General features: G+C 44.3%; 2 protein-coding genes across 5 annotated transcripts in view; both read left to right on the forward strand.

Moving 5' to 3' along the window:
- Positions 1-1,183: 1,183 nt before the first annotated feature.
- LOC135969126 (G antigen 10-like) lies at positions 1,184-6,847 on the forward strand. The gene is made up of 4 exons (XM_065537938.2): positions 1,184-1,365; positions 1,840-1,963; positions 4,717-4,842; positions 6,731-6,847. Exons 1-3 carry the CDS (start codon positions 1,285-1,287, stop codon positions 4,839-4,841), a joined length of 330 nt encoding a protein of 109 aa, XP_065394010.1. The 5' UTR covers positions 1,184-1,284; the 3' UTR covers position 4,842; positions 6,731-6,847.
- A 2,158-nt stretch (positions 6,848-9,005) lies between these two features.
- The window catches only part of LOC102124448 (G antigen 10-like), a 53,509-nt gene continuing 45,948 nt past the window's right edge, over positions 9,006-16,566 (forward strand). For 2 of the 4 annotated variants that reach the window (XM_065537885.1, XM_065537884.1), the window contains exons 1-4: positions 9,006-9,176; positions 10,211-10,299; positions 10,775-10,898; positions 13,651-13,776. In XM_065537885.1, coding sequence (XP_065393957.1) covers positions 10,219-10,299; positions 10,775-10,898; positions 13,651-13,775 — 330 coding nt within the window. In that variant the 5' untranslated portion in view covers positions 9,006-9,176; positions 10,211-10,218 and the 3' untranslated portion in view covers position 13,776. Of the gene's footprint in view, positions 9,177-10,025; positions 10,300-10,774; positions 10,899-13,650; positions 13,777-15,687; positions 15,802-16,566 lie in introns of those variants that run through there. The other 2 variants (XM_005593560.5, XM_065537883.2) reach the window with 2 other exon arrangements.

Below are 16,566 nucleotides of genomic sequence, written 5' to 3' on the forward strand. Positions count from 1 at the left end.
AGGTTGGATTCCATTATCCTCAGTGTGGATGGGAATCGGGGGTTTGGGGCATGGGGTTGGGAACGGCAGCCCGCCCAGGCCCACAGCCGCGCATGCTCTCTGGGCTCCCTTCTCAGTGCGCATGTTCACTGGGCGTCTTCCGCCCAGCCCGTTAGCCCACGTGAAGAACGCCAGGGAGCTGTGAGGCTGTGCGGTCTCGTTCTTGCCGTCCGGAGTCTTTTCCCCCTACTGAGATTCGTCTGGTAGGTCTGCAGGCCAGTCATAACGGGGGCTGAAGTGTGAGTGAGGGTGAAGAGGGCCTCGGGTGGGTCCGGTGGATCCCGCTTCCTGGTCTGTGGCCTCTGAGGGAGAAGGACCTCGAGGTCGTCCTCCTTCTCTTCTCAGGCTACCAGGCGACCATCGACTTTGTGGTCGTGAGGGGGCCTGGACAGGGAGGAAGGTGGTCCGCAGAGGGAAGGCGGTCAGGGGCTCAGGTGATGATGGGGTGAGTGCTGTTTGGGGGATGGAAGTCCCGAGGTGCCGAGAACCCCCGACGACACAGGGCAGATCCCGAATGGGGTGCCCGGTGGGGGTGAGGCAGTCGGTAAAGAAGGAACCTGGTACCTGGGAAGGCTACGGCCTGGTGAGCGCCCCCCAGCGGTGTGGAGTGTGGAGCGCCTGAGTGAGAAGCACTGCAAGGTCTCACGTCCGCCATGGAAGGTCCGGGAAAAGTGGGAAGGAGTGGGCGAGGCAGTGCGGTGCAACCAAACTTAATGTGAAAGGGGGTGAATGGCTCTAGGAAGCGGGAGTTGCCCAAAGCAGCCATCACGGGAATTGTGATTCACTAGTGTTTTCGTGGGGAGTCCGCTTGTGAAACTAAACCTCATCAGAAATGACCTCTATCTGCGGGGCACAGTGGTGCTCGCCTATAGTCTGAGTTACTCGGGACACAGAGGCGGGAGGATCCCTTGAGCAGGAGGTCGAGGCTGCAGTGAGCTGTGATTGCGCCCCTGCACTCCAGCCTGAGCAACACAGCGAGACCCCGCGTCCAAAAGAAATTTAGAAAAAAATGTCCTCTGCCTCTTGCCACACGCCTTAAGATGACTGCTCTGCCAGCTTGGCCAGCATAATTGGCTTTGTAGGCACTTAGAAAACGTACACACGTATGCTTCACTCTGGGACTTATTTTGAGAGTATTTTCAAAATTAAAACGACAAGTTAACATTGATCCATGGAAGAGATCGAATATAGCAGCCCTCTGGAGCGCATGTTCCCAATCACGGTTGTCTGTTTTCAGTGTGAAATATGAGTTGGCGAGGAAGATCGACCTACCGGCGTAGACCAAGACGCTATGTAGATCCTCCTGAAGTGATTGGGCCTATGCTGGTGAGCGCTTAAATATTAATTCGATGTTTTCTATTAGCAGAAATGAATTTTTGCGATAGTGTTGTTGCATTAGTATGGAAATGCTGAGAAACGTCTTTCCTGCTGATAAAACATGATTATGGCGTCTCATGAAGGAAACGTTGATTCTGGAGGATTTTTCGTTTTTCCTCTCGTGTTCTTCAGCTCTTGCCCATGACTTCTTTCTCATGCTTTGTTTGTTAATGACAGATCGTACACATGTATTCCAACACAGAGTATAATAGCTTCCAAAGTCCTTGTGCGTCACTTTTCTCACAGTAACCTCCCTGTGGGTAGAGTAACGTTCTTGGCCATAGAGAATAGAGTTGGAAAAATGTCTTTAGGCTTAGTTATGATCAGAAATAGCTATGTATTCTGTGTATATATGTAAAATTTTGTATCAATAGCAAAACTTGTTTTTTTTTCTTTATTTGCACACCCACACATATTCCCCAGCCCGAGCAGTTCAGTGATGAAGAAGTGGAACCACCAAAACCTGAAGAAGGGGAACCAGCAACTCAAAGTCAGGATCCTGCACCTGCTCAGGAGGGAGAGGATGAGGGAGCATCTGCAGGTCAAGGTGATGGAAAGGGAAGAAGAATGCCCGCTGGTGTGTGTGTCTGAGTGTGTGCGTGTGCATGTGTGTGTGTGTTATGCATTGTCACATAGCAGGAACAGGAGGAAAGAAATCAGTGGAAAGAATGCCTGAAATTGACTGGAAAAGCCAGGAGGCTATGTAGTTTGCAGCTTAGCTTAGGCAAATCCCTCACTGTGATAAAATTTCTCGACCTTATGAATGAGAGAATAGAGGTGCCGGGATTGACTGGTGAATACACAATTTGTACTTTGTTCCAAGGTTTGTGTCTTCCTATCATCTATGTTGCTATAAAGAAGGAAAGATTTTGCTGAAAATGCTTAAAACGCAAATGCTTTTCTGTAAGGTAGCTTAGTACTGGCCCAAGAAGAGACCCAGTTCAGAGGAGCAGGAGCAGCTCCAAAAACCGAGTCACTGAATGTTGGCCACCGTTTCCTTAGATTGATATTTTTATGGTACGTTTGATAAAAGCCGGATATACGAGGATACTGCCATACAGGTAGCTGGTTTAGTGATTTTCTAAGTGGCTTTTAGGAGGTGATTAAATCCTTTTATGGTTGGAAAAGCAGAAAAGGAGTTATCCTGGGATTAACATGAGATGGAAATCATTTCTCCGAGATAAAATGTTTTGAAAGGAAACATTTATGTAACTGAGGTCATGGATTATTCCAGGGATTCATTGTTAAAAGTTTCTAGAATATGACTGATAACAATGCCCATTACCTGCTGTCCACCCACTCCCTTATTCTCAGTGCGGGACAGTATATTTTGTGTGATTCACAAACAATGTTATATTTGGTGCTTTGTTCTTCACGGGGTTCATTTATGGAATATTACATTTGGGACCTTCGGACCTAAATATAACTTTGTTTGAAGAAAGTTAAGTTTCTGTTTATCCCAGTAGGTAATGGGTGTCATGACTGTAAGATTTTCCATAGTCCTCAAATCCATTCAGCTAATCATTCCTTCAGAAATTGACATTGTAATTGTAACTGAAATCCTATCCATGTTGTAGACTTCAGATTTCTTAGGTGATGCACACTGCTCTTGGTACTCTATGGCTGAATATAAGCATTATGCATGTCCTGTGGTTTATCCTCAGATTGTCATTTAGGAGAAAGGTCTCAAGCTGGGCTGAACGCCGTGCACTCATAGTCCCAGCTACTTGGGAGGCTGAGGTGAGAGGATCGCTTGAGCCCTGGCGTTCAAGCCCAGCCTGGGAAACATAGCGAGATCTCATCAGTAATAAACAAACAAACAAACAAGTAAATAAATAAAGGTTTCATGGTATAGGAAAACACAGATTCAAAGTTTGTGCCTAGTGGCTGGTAACGTTGCAGACATAACTCCTTAGTGAACTGTACCACTTAAAAAAAGACGGGAAGTTTGAGGATATGTGTATTTTTTTACCACAATTGAAAGAAAACCTCCTCTCTTCCTAAACTTCAGTGTAGTTGTCATATATTCTTTAAAATTTTTACTGTGTCTATATTCAAGACATAACATTTATAGAAAATTTGCAAGAATAGTACAACGAACTCATATACTTTTCACCTAGATTCACCAATTTTTAATAGCTTTCTCTCCGTAGGTTTTATATCTCTTCCCTCCCTGTCTAACCCGGCTGCCCACACACTCACACACACCCACACGTCGATATATGTTTACTGTTATCAATGCTGACTTGTTTAGATAAAGTTTCAGGTATCATGGTCCTTTCCCCTATGTACTCGAGGGTGTGTATATCGTCAGCACAAAGAAAAGTCATTTCTTGGATCATCACTGCAGAAAGATCAAAATCAGGAAATTTAACAATGAGAAAATGCAGTCATTTAATACGCAGTGCATACTCAAATTTTGCCAGCTCCCCAGACAACTTCTTTCTTCCTTTCGTTATTCTTTGTTGAGACGGAGTCTCCCTCTGTTGCCCAGGTTGGAGTGCAGTAGTGCGATCTTGGCTCACTGCAACCTACACCTCCCAGGTTCTAGGGAATCTCACGCCTCAGCCTGCCGTGTAGCTGGGCCTACGGGCGCCGGCCACTGCTGTCTTGAACTTCTGACCTCACCTGATCTGCCCACCTTAGCATCCCAAAGTGTTTGGATTGCAGGCGTGAGACCCCACTCCCGGCCCAGATAATGTTATTGATAGGATTTCTTTTTCTGATCCAGAGTCCGGTTCAGGATCACGTCTTACCTGTGCTTTTCAGGTGTTTTTAGTTTCCTTTAATCTAGAATGTTTCCTTAATTTTTCTTTGTCATTCATGATACAGACATTTTTGAAGAGGATAGACCAGTTGGTTTGCAGAATGTTCTGCAGTTTGGGCTTTTTCGTGTATTTTTTAAAGACCTTTTTTCGACTCAGCGTTGATTGGTGGCTACTCAGGCCATAGGAGAGTCTGAGTGCTAGGAGTGTAAGTGCTGTGAGAGACAGGATTTCAGCCTTGAGTCATTTGATGAGGTAAGGACAATCAGAAGTAGAATAACAGAGAAGAGCAAAGGAGGCCACAACGTTGTCTGAGGGCAGTCTTCGGAAAGGAAGAGGGTAATATTTGGAACACCTTGTTTTCCTGTTTTCTGCTAACAGACTCCTGAAATAATGTTCCTGGGATTCTTGTCAACACATCTATTATTACAGTAGCTAAAGCTTTGATATAATAACTCAGAGAGCATGAGTATTATTTTCTTATTGACATTTTATATTTTACTGCTTAAATTGATATGTATTTTTTATTTTCAAGGGCCAGAGCCTGAAGCTGAGAGCCAGGAAGAGGTTCGCCCGACGCCTGATTATGAGCGTGAAGATGGTCCTGATGTCCAGGAGATGAGCCTGCCAAATCCAGAGGAGGTGAAAAGGCCTGAATAAGGTAGGCCATCCATTAGACATGCAGATCGTAGGGTGTCTGTTTCCACAGTATTGTATAATAAGAATAATAGTTATTTTTTGAGACAGAGTCTCGCTCTGTCGACCAAGCTGGAGTGCAGTGGTACCACCTCGGTCACTGGAACTTCAGCCTCCCGGGTTCAAGTCATTCTCCTGCGTGTGCCTCCCGAGTAGCCAGGCGTACAGACGTGCTCCACCGTTCCCAGCTAATTTTTGTATGTTTAGTATTGATGGGGTTTTGTTCCGTTGCACAGGTTGGTCCCGAACTCCTGGCCTCGGGTTATCCACGTGCCTCGCCTTTGAAATTTCCGGGATTACAGGCGAGAGCCACGGAGCCCGACCCAGCATTATATTTTTAATAGCAGAGAAGTAACAGTACTGCCTCTGTAATACTAGAGTTCTTATATAGAAAGGTTATTTGAAACGTAGTTCAGGCCCCAGCACCCGACTGATAGGCTGTCAGATATAGAAAGAAACTGAGTCAAAGCCATGTTGAATAAAGATTTGAGTCTAAATCCTTGAACCAATAGCTCATAATTTTCAGATGCTTTTGTAAAGATCTGCTTTTAACAAATACATAACACATTTGTAACACCCATCACTTGGTGTGAAAAATGCCGAAGCACTGATGCGGGTTCTAATACCAGCTCTTACAGCCTTGGCGAGATGCTGAGTGAGTCCTTTCACTTCTAAACCTGTCTTTGGTTCTTATGGAAATAGTGAGTTGAAGTCAGAGATTTTAAAACCATTTTCCCTTCTGGTTCTTTCATACTCTGATCCTGTTGTATAGAATGCATGGGATACAGAGATCATCTGCTTCGCATGATGTGTTGATCCCAAATCATGAAACCCTGGCCTGAGTCATCTGAAAATCTCTAAATTGAGATTTCATTGCTACTAAGAAAGTGAGCGGTCACTCTGCTTCATCTTAGTTTTTCCGTGTGGAGAGCTGAATACCTATCGTAGTATCTTGTCAAATTGTGAATTCTCCCTCCTCTTTGTTTGTTTGAGACAGAGTCTCAGTCTGTCACCCAGGCTGGAGTACAGTGGTGTGATTTCAGCTCACTGCAACCTCTGGCTCCCTGGCTAAAGCAGTCCTCCCACCTCAGCCTCCTGAGTGGCTGAAAGTATATGCACAAGCCACCGTGCCTAAGTTGTTTTTTTTTTTTTTTTTCTGTTAAATTAAAAAAAAATTTTTTTTTGTCGAGATGAGGTCTCACTATGTTGCCCAGGCTGGGATTCTCTGGCTTTTAATGAACAATTGCTTTTAAAATCTTTCCTCACGGAAACCTTGAGTGATGAAATTATCAACTGGCGAGAGACCGGTTAGTTCCTATCCTCTGTGGCATGTAGGTCAGTGATGCTCAGCATGGGTGTGAGTAAGATGCCTGTGCTATGCACGCTCCCTGCCACACTGTCAGTCTTCATGAGGCAGTATTTCTAATAAGACTGTTGACACATATGTGATATAATCATCTCTCACCATATCAAATGTTACATGTAAGTTTCAGCTTTAGAGACATGGATTGATCAGATTTAAAGTTGAAAGACCATGACTTTAGGACTTCCTGACTAATCAACTGAAGTATGTTTTACACTTGTGTTTTCCAAATTCCTGACTGTGAATTGTAAGTGCTTTTGAATTGAAAGGAAGCACTGGATGTTTAGGGAAGAAATTACCTTTAAATTCTACAGGTCCGTCCTCAAAGTGTATTGAGGTTTAATTGGATGTAAGACACAGGATCACCCTTTGGGTTTTGTTTCTAGTCCATTTAACAAAATCCAAACTGTAGTGTGTTTTGTATGCCTTTAGGGTCATTTAAATAATCTGTTGCTAAGTCACCTTGCTAATTGTTATGTTTCTGTTACAGGTGAAAAGCAATGACAGTGTTAAAAGAAGACACGCTGAAATGATGCAGGCTGCTCCTATGTTGGAAATTTGTTCATTACAATTCTCCCAATAAAGCTTTACAGCCCTCTGCAAAGAAGTCTTGCGCATCTTTTGTGAACTTTATTTCTAGCTTTTTGATGCTGTGAGACATGTATCATTCTTTGAAATGTTATATTCCAACTGTTTGAGCTGGTATGTAGACACATCATTCTTTTTTCTTTCTTTCATTTTTCCCTTTGGCGACAGAGTCTCGCTGTGTCACCCAGGCTGGAGTGCAGTGGCGCGATCTCTGCTCACTGCCACCCCCGCCTCCCGGATTCAAGCAATTCTCTGCCTCAGCCTCCCAAGTAGCTGGGATTACAGGCGCCCACCAGCACTCCCGGCTAAGTTTTGTATTTTTAGTAGAGATGGGGTTTCACCATCTTGGCTAGGGTGCTCTTGAATTCCTGACCTCGTGATTCACCCGCCTCGGCCTTCCAAAGTGTTGGGATTACAAGCGTGAGCCACCATGCCCGGCGGAGACATAATTCTTATATATTGGTTTTCTATCCAGCAGCCTTGTGAAATATGCTTATGAACTCTAAAAGTTTATTTCTAGATCATTTTCAGTCTTCAACATACAGAAACATATCATCCTTCAATAAGAGCAATTTTATTTCTGCCATTTATTTTTCTTTGTCCTTTTGTATTGTTTGGTGAGACGGGGTTTTGCCATGTTTCCCGTGCTGTTCTTGGACTCCTGAGTGCAAGTGATGCACCCGCCTTGCCTCCCACAGTGCTGGGATTACAGGCATGGGCCTCCGCACCAGGACTGTTGCTGCCGTTGTAAAGACTTTTATTTCCTTTTCTGATTTTATGGCATTGCGCAGACCCACCTGTTCCATGGTGATAGTGGACATCCTTGTCTTATCCCTGATGAGAAACGGAAAACTTTCAACATTTCACTGTCATATTTACTGTCCTTTTTTTGTAGACGGACTTCTTCAGAGTAAGTCATTCCATTCTGTTCTAAATATGCTGAGCGTATTCATTTGAATCTATGTTGAGTTTCATCAAACAGTGCATCTCTTTCGACCACAGCATTTTTTCCCATTCATCTGTTAATATAGTGAATTCGATTGATAAAATTGGATGTTTTTATGCTCAATTTTTAAAACTTGAGACAGGGTCTCACTCTGTCATCCAGGCTGGGGTGCAGTGGTGTTATCAGAGCTCACTGCAGCCTTGACCTCCTGGGCTGAAGCGATCCTCCCACCTCAGCCTCCTGAGTAGCTGTGAGTCTAGGTACATGCCACCATGCGCAGGTAATTTTTTGATGGCTTTTTCTTTGTTTTTTGTAGTTTTGAGATTTTCTGATGTTGCTCAGGCTGCTCTCGATGGAAGTCCTCAGCTCAGGTGTTCTGGCCAGCACAGCCTCCCAAAATACTAGGATTACAGGCGTGAGACTTGGCCTGATCAGGTTTTTCTTATATAGGGGTCTTATCTATATAAAGACTAAACTTACCTGTACCTTTGTGCAGGTGGGCAAAGACTTGCATGATGAAATTTATCATTCTGTTGATTTAAAGACAACTATCCTTGACTTACCAGTGTGTAAGTCCATGAGAGCATAATTATGTTGAAAGCATATATTGTTGGGTGTTGGGAACCCTGCAGTTTCCGCTGCTGTGGGAGCATGTCCTTGGAGGTACCTTTCGTCTGTTTTCTCAACTCCAAACATCTTAGGACCATGGGTTGTGACTGGTAGGACTATGTATCTTGCTAGTTTCAAGATGGAGTTGATTTTCACATGGTGCCACTCTGGCTGTCCCGTTTCCCTAATACTGTCACTTCTCCTTCTGTGATTCTGATTCTAAAAAGGATAGATACCGTTTTAGTATTTCTTTACAGGTCCTAGAGATTGTATTCATTTTTCTTTCAGTCTCTTTGTGTGACTTGTTCACATTGAACAATTTCCTTGTGGGGTAGGTTGCTATTGCTGTTTTTGCAGGTGGTCTACCTGTCTTTCCAGGCAGTCACCGTGGTTCTTGTCCCCATGGTGGGGCCAGGGCAAGAGAGGACCCTGGGTTTGTGTGTGTGTGTGTGTGTGTGTGTCGGGGTCGGTTCAGTTGAAAATCGAGTGAGTTTTGAGGGGAGCACTACTTGAGGTATTCGAGTCCCAGAAGCATAGGAAACAGCAAAGGGAGGTTGGATTCCATTATCCTCAGTGTGGATGGGAATCGGGGGTTTGGGGCATGGGGTTGGGAACGGCAGCCCGCCCAGGCCCACAGCCGCGCATGCTCTCTGGGCTCCCTTCTCAGTGCGCATGTTCACTGGGCGTCTTCCGCCCAGCCCGTTAGCCCACGTGAAGAACGCCAGGGAGCTGTGAGGCTGTGCGGTCTCGTTCTTGCCGTCCGGAGTCTTTTTCCCCTACTGAGATTCGTCTGGTAGGTCTGCAGGCCAGTCATAATGGGGGCTGAAGTGTGAGTGAGGGTGAAGAGGGCCTCGGGTGGGTCCGGTGGATCCCGCTTCCTGGTCTGTGGCCTCTGAGGGAGAAGGACCTCGAGGTCGTCCTCCTTCTCTTCTCAGGCTACCAGGCGACCATCGACTTTGTGGTCGTGAGGGGGCCTGGACAGGGAGGAAGGTGGTCCGCAGAGGGAAGGCGGTCAGGGGCTCAGGTGATGATGGGGTGAGTGCTGTTTGGGGGATGGAAGTCCCGAGGTGCCGAGAACCCCCGACGACACAGGGCAGATCCCGAATGGGGTGCCCGGTGGGGGTGAGGCAGTCGGTAAAGAAGGAACCTGGTACCTGGGAAGGCTACGGCCTGGTGAGCGCCCCCCAGCGGTGTGGAGTGTGGAGCGCCTGAGTGAGAAGCACTGCAAGGTCTCACGTCCGCCATGGAAGGTCCGGGAAAAGTGGGAAGGAGTGGGCGAGGCAGTGCGGTGCAACCAAACTTAATGTGAAAGGGGGTGAATGGCTCTAGGAAGCGGGAGTTGCCCAAAGCAGCCATCACGGGAATTGTGATTCACTAGTGTTTTCGTGGGGAGTCCGCTTGTGAAACTAAACCTCATCAGAAATGACCTCTATCTGCGGGGCACAGTGGTGCTCGCCTATAGTCTGAGTTACTCGGGACACAGAGGCGGGAGGATCCCTTGAGCAGCAGGTCGAGGCTGCAGTGAGCTGTGATTGCGCCCCTGCACTCCAGCCTGAGCAACACAGCGAGACCCCGCGTCCAAAAGAAATTTAGAAAAAAATGTCCTCTGCCTCTTGCCACACGCCTTAAGATGACTGCTCTGCCAGCTTGGCCAGCATAATTGGCTTTGTAGGCACTTAGAAAACGTACACACGTATGCTTCACTCTGGGACTTATTTTGAGAGTATTTTCAAAATTAAAACGACAAGTTAACATTGATCCATGGAAGAGATCGAATATAGCAGCCCTCTGGAGCGCATGTTCCCAATCACGGTTGTCTGTTTTCAGTGTGAAATATGAGTTGGCGAGGAAGATCGACCTACCGGCGTAGACCAAGACGCTATGTAGATCCTCCTGAAGTGATTGGGCCTATGCTGGTGAGCGCTTAAATATTAATTCGATGTTTTCTATTAGCAGAAATGAATTTTTGCGATAGTGTTGTTGCATTAGTATGGAAATGCTGAGAAACGTCTTTCCTGCTGATAAAACATGATTATGGCGTCTCATGAAGGAAACGTTGATTCTGGAGGATTTTTCGTTTTTCCTCTCGTGTTCTTCAGCTCTTGCCCATGACTTCTTTCTCATGCTTTGTTTGTTAATGACAGATCGTACACATGTATTCCAACACAGAGTATAATAGCTTCCAAAGTCCTTGTGCGTCACTTTTCTCACAGTAACCTCCCTGTGGGTAGAGTAACGTTCTTGGCCATAGAGAATAGAGTTGGAAAAATGTCTTTAGGCTTAGTTATGATCAGAAATAGCTATGTATTCTGTGTATATATGTAAAATTTTGTATCAATAGCAAAACTTGTTTTTTTTTTCTTTATTTGCACACCCACACATATTCCCCAGCCCGAGCAGTTCAGTGATGAAGAAGTGGAACCACCAAAACCTGAAGAAGGGGAACCAGCAACTCAAAGTCAGGATCCTGCACCTGCTCAGGAGGGAGAGGATGAGGGAGCATCTGCAGGTCAAGGTGATGGAAAGGGAAGAAGAATGCCCGCTGGTGTGTGTGTCTGAGTGTGTGCGTGTGCATGTGTGTGTGTGTTATGCATTGTCACATAGCAGGAACAGGAGGAAAGAAATCAGTGGAAAGAATGCCTGAAATTGACTGGAAAAGCCAGGAGGCTATGTAGTTTGCAGCTTAGCTTAGGCAAATCCCTCACTGTGATAAAATTTCTCGACCTTATGAATGAGAGAATAGAGGTGCCGGGATTGACTGGTGAATACACAATTTGTACTTTGTTCCAAGGTTTGTGTCTTCCTATCATCTATGTTGCTATAAAGAAGGAAAGATTTTGCTGAAAATGCTTAAAACGCAAATGCTTTTCTGTAAGGTAGCTTAGTACTGGCCCAAGAAGAGACCCAGTTCAGAGGAGCAGGAGCAGCTCCAAAAACCGAGTCACTGAATGTTGGCCACCGTTTCCTTAGATTGATATTTTTATGGTACGTTTGATAAAAGCCGGATATACGAGGATACTGCCATACAGGTAGCTGGTTTAGTGATTTTCTAAGTGGCTTTTAGGAGGTGATTAAATCCTTTTATGGTTGGAAAAGCAGAAAAGGAGTTATCCTGGGATTAACATGAGATGGAAATCATTTCTCTGAGATAAAATGTTTTGAAAGGAAACATTTATGTAACTGAGGTCATGGATTATTCCAGGGATTCATTGTTAAAAGTTTCTAGAATATGACTGATAACAATGCCCATTACCTGCTGTCCACCCACTCCCTTATTCTCAGTGCGGGACAGTATATTTTGTGTGATTCACAAACAATGTTATATTTGGTGCTTTGTTCTTCACGGGGTTCATTTATGGAATATTACATTTGGGACCTTCGGACCTAAATATAACTTTGTTTGAAGAAAGTTAAGTTTCTGTTTATCCCAGTAGGTAATGGGTGTCATGACTGTAAGATTTTCCATAGTCCTCAAATCCATTCAGCTAATCATTCCTTCAGAAATTGACATTGTAATTGTAACTGAAATCCTATCCATGTTGTAGACTTCAGATTTCTTAGGTGATGCACACTGCTCTTGGTACTCTATGGCTGAATATAAGCATTATGCATGTCCTGTGGTTTATCCTCAGATTGTCATTAAGGAGAAAGGTCTCAAGCTGGGCTGAACGCCGTGCACTCATAGTCCCAGCTACTTAGGAGGCTGAGGTGAGAGGATCGCTTGAGCCCTGGCGTTCAAGCCCAGCCTGGGAAACATGGCGAGATCTCATCAGTAATAAACAAACAAACAAACAAGTAAATAAATAAAGGTTTCATGGTATAGGAAAACACAGATTCAAAGTTTGTGCCTAGTGGCTGGTAATGTTGCAGACATAACTCCTTAGTGAACTGTACCACTTAAAAAAAGACGGGAAGTTTGAGGATATGTGTATTTTTTTACCACAATTGAAAGAAAACCTCCTCTCTTCCTAAACTTCAGTGTAGTTGTCATATATTCTTTAAAATTTTTACTGTGTCTATATTCAAGACGAAACATTTATAGAAAATTTGCAAGAATAGTACAACGAACTCATATACTTTTCACCTAGATTCACCAATTTTTAATAGCTTTCTCTCCGTAGGTTTTATATCTCTTCCCTCCCTGTCTAACCCGGCTGCCCACACACTCACACACACCACACGCGGATATATGTTTACTGTTATCAATGCTGACTTGTTTAGATAAAGTTTCAGGTATCATGGTCCTTTCCCCTATGTACTCGAGGGTGTGTATATCGTCAGCACAAAGAAAAGTCATTTCTTGGATCATCACTGCAGAAAGATCAAAATCAGGAAATTTAACAATGAGAAAATGCAGTCATTTAATACGCAGTGCATACTCAAATTTTGCCAGCTCCCCAGACAACTTCTTTCTTCCTTTCGTTATTCTTTGTTGAGACGGAGTCTCCCTCTGTTGCCGAGGTTGGAGTGCAGTAGTGCGATCTTGGCTCACTGCAACCTACACCTCCCAGGTTCTAGGGAATCTCACGCCTCAGCCTGCCGTGTAGCTGGGCCTACGGGCGCCGGCCACTGCTGTCTTGAACTTCTGACCTCACCTGATCTGCCCACCTTAGCATCCCAAAGTGTTTGGATTGCAGGCGTGAGACCCCACTCCCGGCCCAGATAATGTTATTGATAGGATTTCTTTTTCTGATCCAGAGTCCGGTTCAGGATCACGTCTTACCTGTGCTTTTCAGGTGTTTTTAGTTTCCTTTAATCTAGAATGTTTCCTTAATTTTTCTTTGTCATTCATGATACAGACATTTTTGAAGAGGATAGACCAGTTGGTTTGCAGAATGTTCTGCAGTTTGGGCTTTTTCGTGTATTTTTTAAAGACCTTTTTTCGACTCAGCGTTGATTGGTGGCTACTCAGGCCATAGGAGAGTCTGAGTGCTAGGAGTGTAAGTGCTGTGAGAGACAGGATTTCAGCCTTGAGTCATTTGATGAGGTAAGGACAATCAGAAGTAGAATAACAGAGAAGAGCAAAGGAGACCACAACGTTGTCTGAGGGCAGTCTTCGGAAAGGAAGAGGGTAATATTTGGAACACCTTGTTTTCCTGTTTTCTGCTAACAGACTCCTGAAATAATGTTCCTGGGATTCTTGTCAACACATCTATTATTACAGTAGCTAAAGCTTTGATAAAATAACACCGAGAGCATGAGTATTATTTTCTCATTGATATTTTATGTTTTACTGCTTAAATTGATATGTATTTTTTATTTTTAAGGGCCAGAGCCTGAAGCTGAGAGCCAGGAAGAGGTTCGCCCGACGCCCGATTATGAGCGTGAAGATGGTCCTGATGTCCAGGAGATGAGCCTGCCAAATCCAGAGGAGGTGAAAAGGCCTGAATAAGGTAGGCAATCCATTAGACATGCAGATCGTAGGGTGTCTGTTTCCACAGTATTGTATAATAAGAATAATAGTTATTTTTTGAGACAGAGTCTCGCTCTGTCGACCAAGCTGGAGTGCAGTGGTCCCACCTCGGTCACTGGAACTTCAGCCTCCTGGGTTCAAGTCATTCTCCTGCGTGTGCCTCCCGAGTAGCCAGGCTTACAGACGTGCTCCACCGTTCCCAGCTAATTTTTGTATGTTTAGTATTGATGGGGTTTTGTTCCGTTGCACAGGTTGGTCCCGAACTCCTGGCCTCGGGTTATCCACGTGCCTCGCCTTTGAAATTTCCGGGATTACAGGCGAGAGCCACGGAGCCCGACCCAGCATTATATTTTTAATAGCAGAGAGGTAACAGTACTGCCTCTGTAATACTAGAGTTCTTATATAGAAAGGTTATTTGAAACGTCGTTCAGGCCCCTGCACCCGACTGATAGGCTGTCAGATATAGAAACAAACTGAGTCAAAGCCATGTTGAATGAAGATTTGAGTCTAAATCCTTGAACCAATAGCTCATAATTTTCAGATGCTTTTGTAAAGATCTGCTTTTAACAAATACATAACACATTTGTAACACCCATCACTTGGTGTGAAAAATGCCGAAGCACTGATGCGGGTTCTAATACCAGTTCTTACAGCCTTGGCGAGATGCTGAGTGAGTCCTTTCACTTCTAAACCTGTCTTTGGTTCTTATGAAAATAGTGAGTTGAAGTCAGAGATTTTAAAACCATTTTCCCTTCTGGTTCTTTCATACTCTGATCCTGTTGCATCGAATGCATGGGACATAGAGATCATCTGCTTCACATGATGTGTTGATCCCAAATCATGAAACCCTGGCCTGAGTCATCTGAAAATCTCTAAATTGAGATTTCATTGCTACTAAGAAAGTGAGCGGTCACTCTGCTTCATCCTAGTTTTTCCGTGTGGAGAGCTGAATACCTATCGTAGTATCTTGTCAAATTGTGAATTCTCCCTCCTCTTTGTTAGTTTGTTTGTTTGTCTGAGACAGAGTCTCAGTCTGTCACCTAGGCTGGAGTACAGTGGTGTGATTTCAGCTCACTGCAACCTCTGGCTCCCTGGCTAAAGCAGTCCTCCCACCTCAGCCTCTTGAGTGGCTGAAAGTACATGCACAAGCCACTGTGCCTAAGTTGTTTTTTGTTTTGTTTTGTTTTGTTTTTTTAAATTTTTTTTTAACTCTTTTTTTTGTTGAGATGAGGTCTCACTATGTTGCCCTAGCTGAGATTCTCTGGCGTTTAATGAACAATTGCTTTTAAAATCTTTCCTCATGGAAACCTTGAGTGACAGAATTATCAACTGGCGAGAGACCGGTTAGTTCCTATCCTCTGTGGCATGTAGGTCAGTGATGCTCAGCATGGGTGTGAGTAAGATGCCTGTGCTATGCATGCTCCCCGCCGCAGTGTCAGTCTTCATGCGCCAGCATTTCTAATAAGACTGTCGACACATATATGATACAATCATCTCTCACTATATCAAATGTTACATGTAAGTTTCAGCTTTAGAGACATGGATTGATCAGATTCAAATTTGAAAGACCATGACTTTAGTACTTCCTGAGTAATCGACTGAAGTATGTTTTGCACATGTGTTTTCCAAATTGCTGACTGTGAATTGTAAGTGCTTCTGAATTGAAAGGAAGCACTGGATGTTTAGGGAAGACATTACCTTTAAATTCTGCAGGTCTGTCCTCAAAGTGTATAGAGAGGTTTAATCGGATGTAAGATACAGGATCACCCTTAGGGTTCTGTTTCTAGTCCATTTAATAAAACCCAAACTGTAGTGTGTTTTGTATGCCTTTAGGGTCATTTAAATAATCTGTTGCTACGTCATGTTCCCAATTGTTACGTTTCTGTTACAGGTGAAAAGCAATGACAGTGTTAAAAGAAGACACGCTGAAGTGATGCAGGCTGCTCCTATATTGGAAATTTGTTCATTACAATTCTCCCAATAAAGCTTTACAGCCCTCTGCAAAGAAGTCTTGCGCATCTTTTGTGAACTTTATTTCTAGCTTTTTGATGCTGTGAGACATGTATCATTCTTTGAAATGTTATATTCCAACTGTTTGAGCTGGTATGTAGACACATCATTCTTTTTTCTTTCTTTCATTTTTCTCTTTGGCGACGGAGTCTTGCTGTGTCACCCAGGCTGGAGTGCAGCGGTGCGATCTCTGCTCACTGCTTGAATTGCAGAGATTCAAGCAATTCTCTGCCTCAGCCTCCCAAGTAGCTGGGATTACAGGCGTCCACCAGCACTCCCGGCTAAGTTTTGTATTTTTAGTAGAGATGGGGTTTCACCGTCTTGGCCAGGGTGCTCTTGAATTCCTGACCTCGTGATTCACCCGCCTCGGCCTCCCAAAGTGCTGGGATTAGAGGCGTGAGCCACCGCGCCTGGCGGAGAGATAATTCTTATATACTGGTTTTCTATCCAGCAGCCTTGTGAAATATGCTTATGAATTCTAAAAGTTTATTTCTAGATCATTTTCAGTCTTCAACATACAGAAACATATCATCCTTCAATAAGAGCAATTTTGTTTCTGCCATTTATTTTTCTTTGTCCTTTTGTATTGTTTGTAGAGACGGGGTTTTGCCATGTTTCCCGTGCTGTTCTTGGACTCCTGAGTGCAAGTGATGCACCCGCCTTGCCTCCCACAGTGCTGGGATTATAGGTGTGGGCCTCCGCGCCAGGCCTGTTGCTGCCGTTGTAAAGAGTTTTATTTCCTTTACTGATTTTATGGCAT

Source organism: Macaca fascicularis, chromosome X, assembly GCF_037993035.2.
Source record: "Macaca fascicularis isolate 582-1 chromosome X, T2T-MFA8v1.1".
In the NCBI taxonomy this organism is placed as follows: domain Eukaryota; kingdom Metazoa; phylum Chordata; class Mammalia; order Primates; family Cercopithecidae; genus Macaca; species Macaca fascicularis.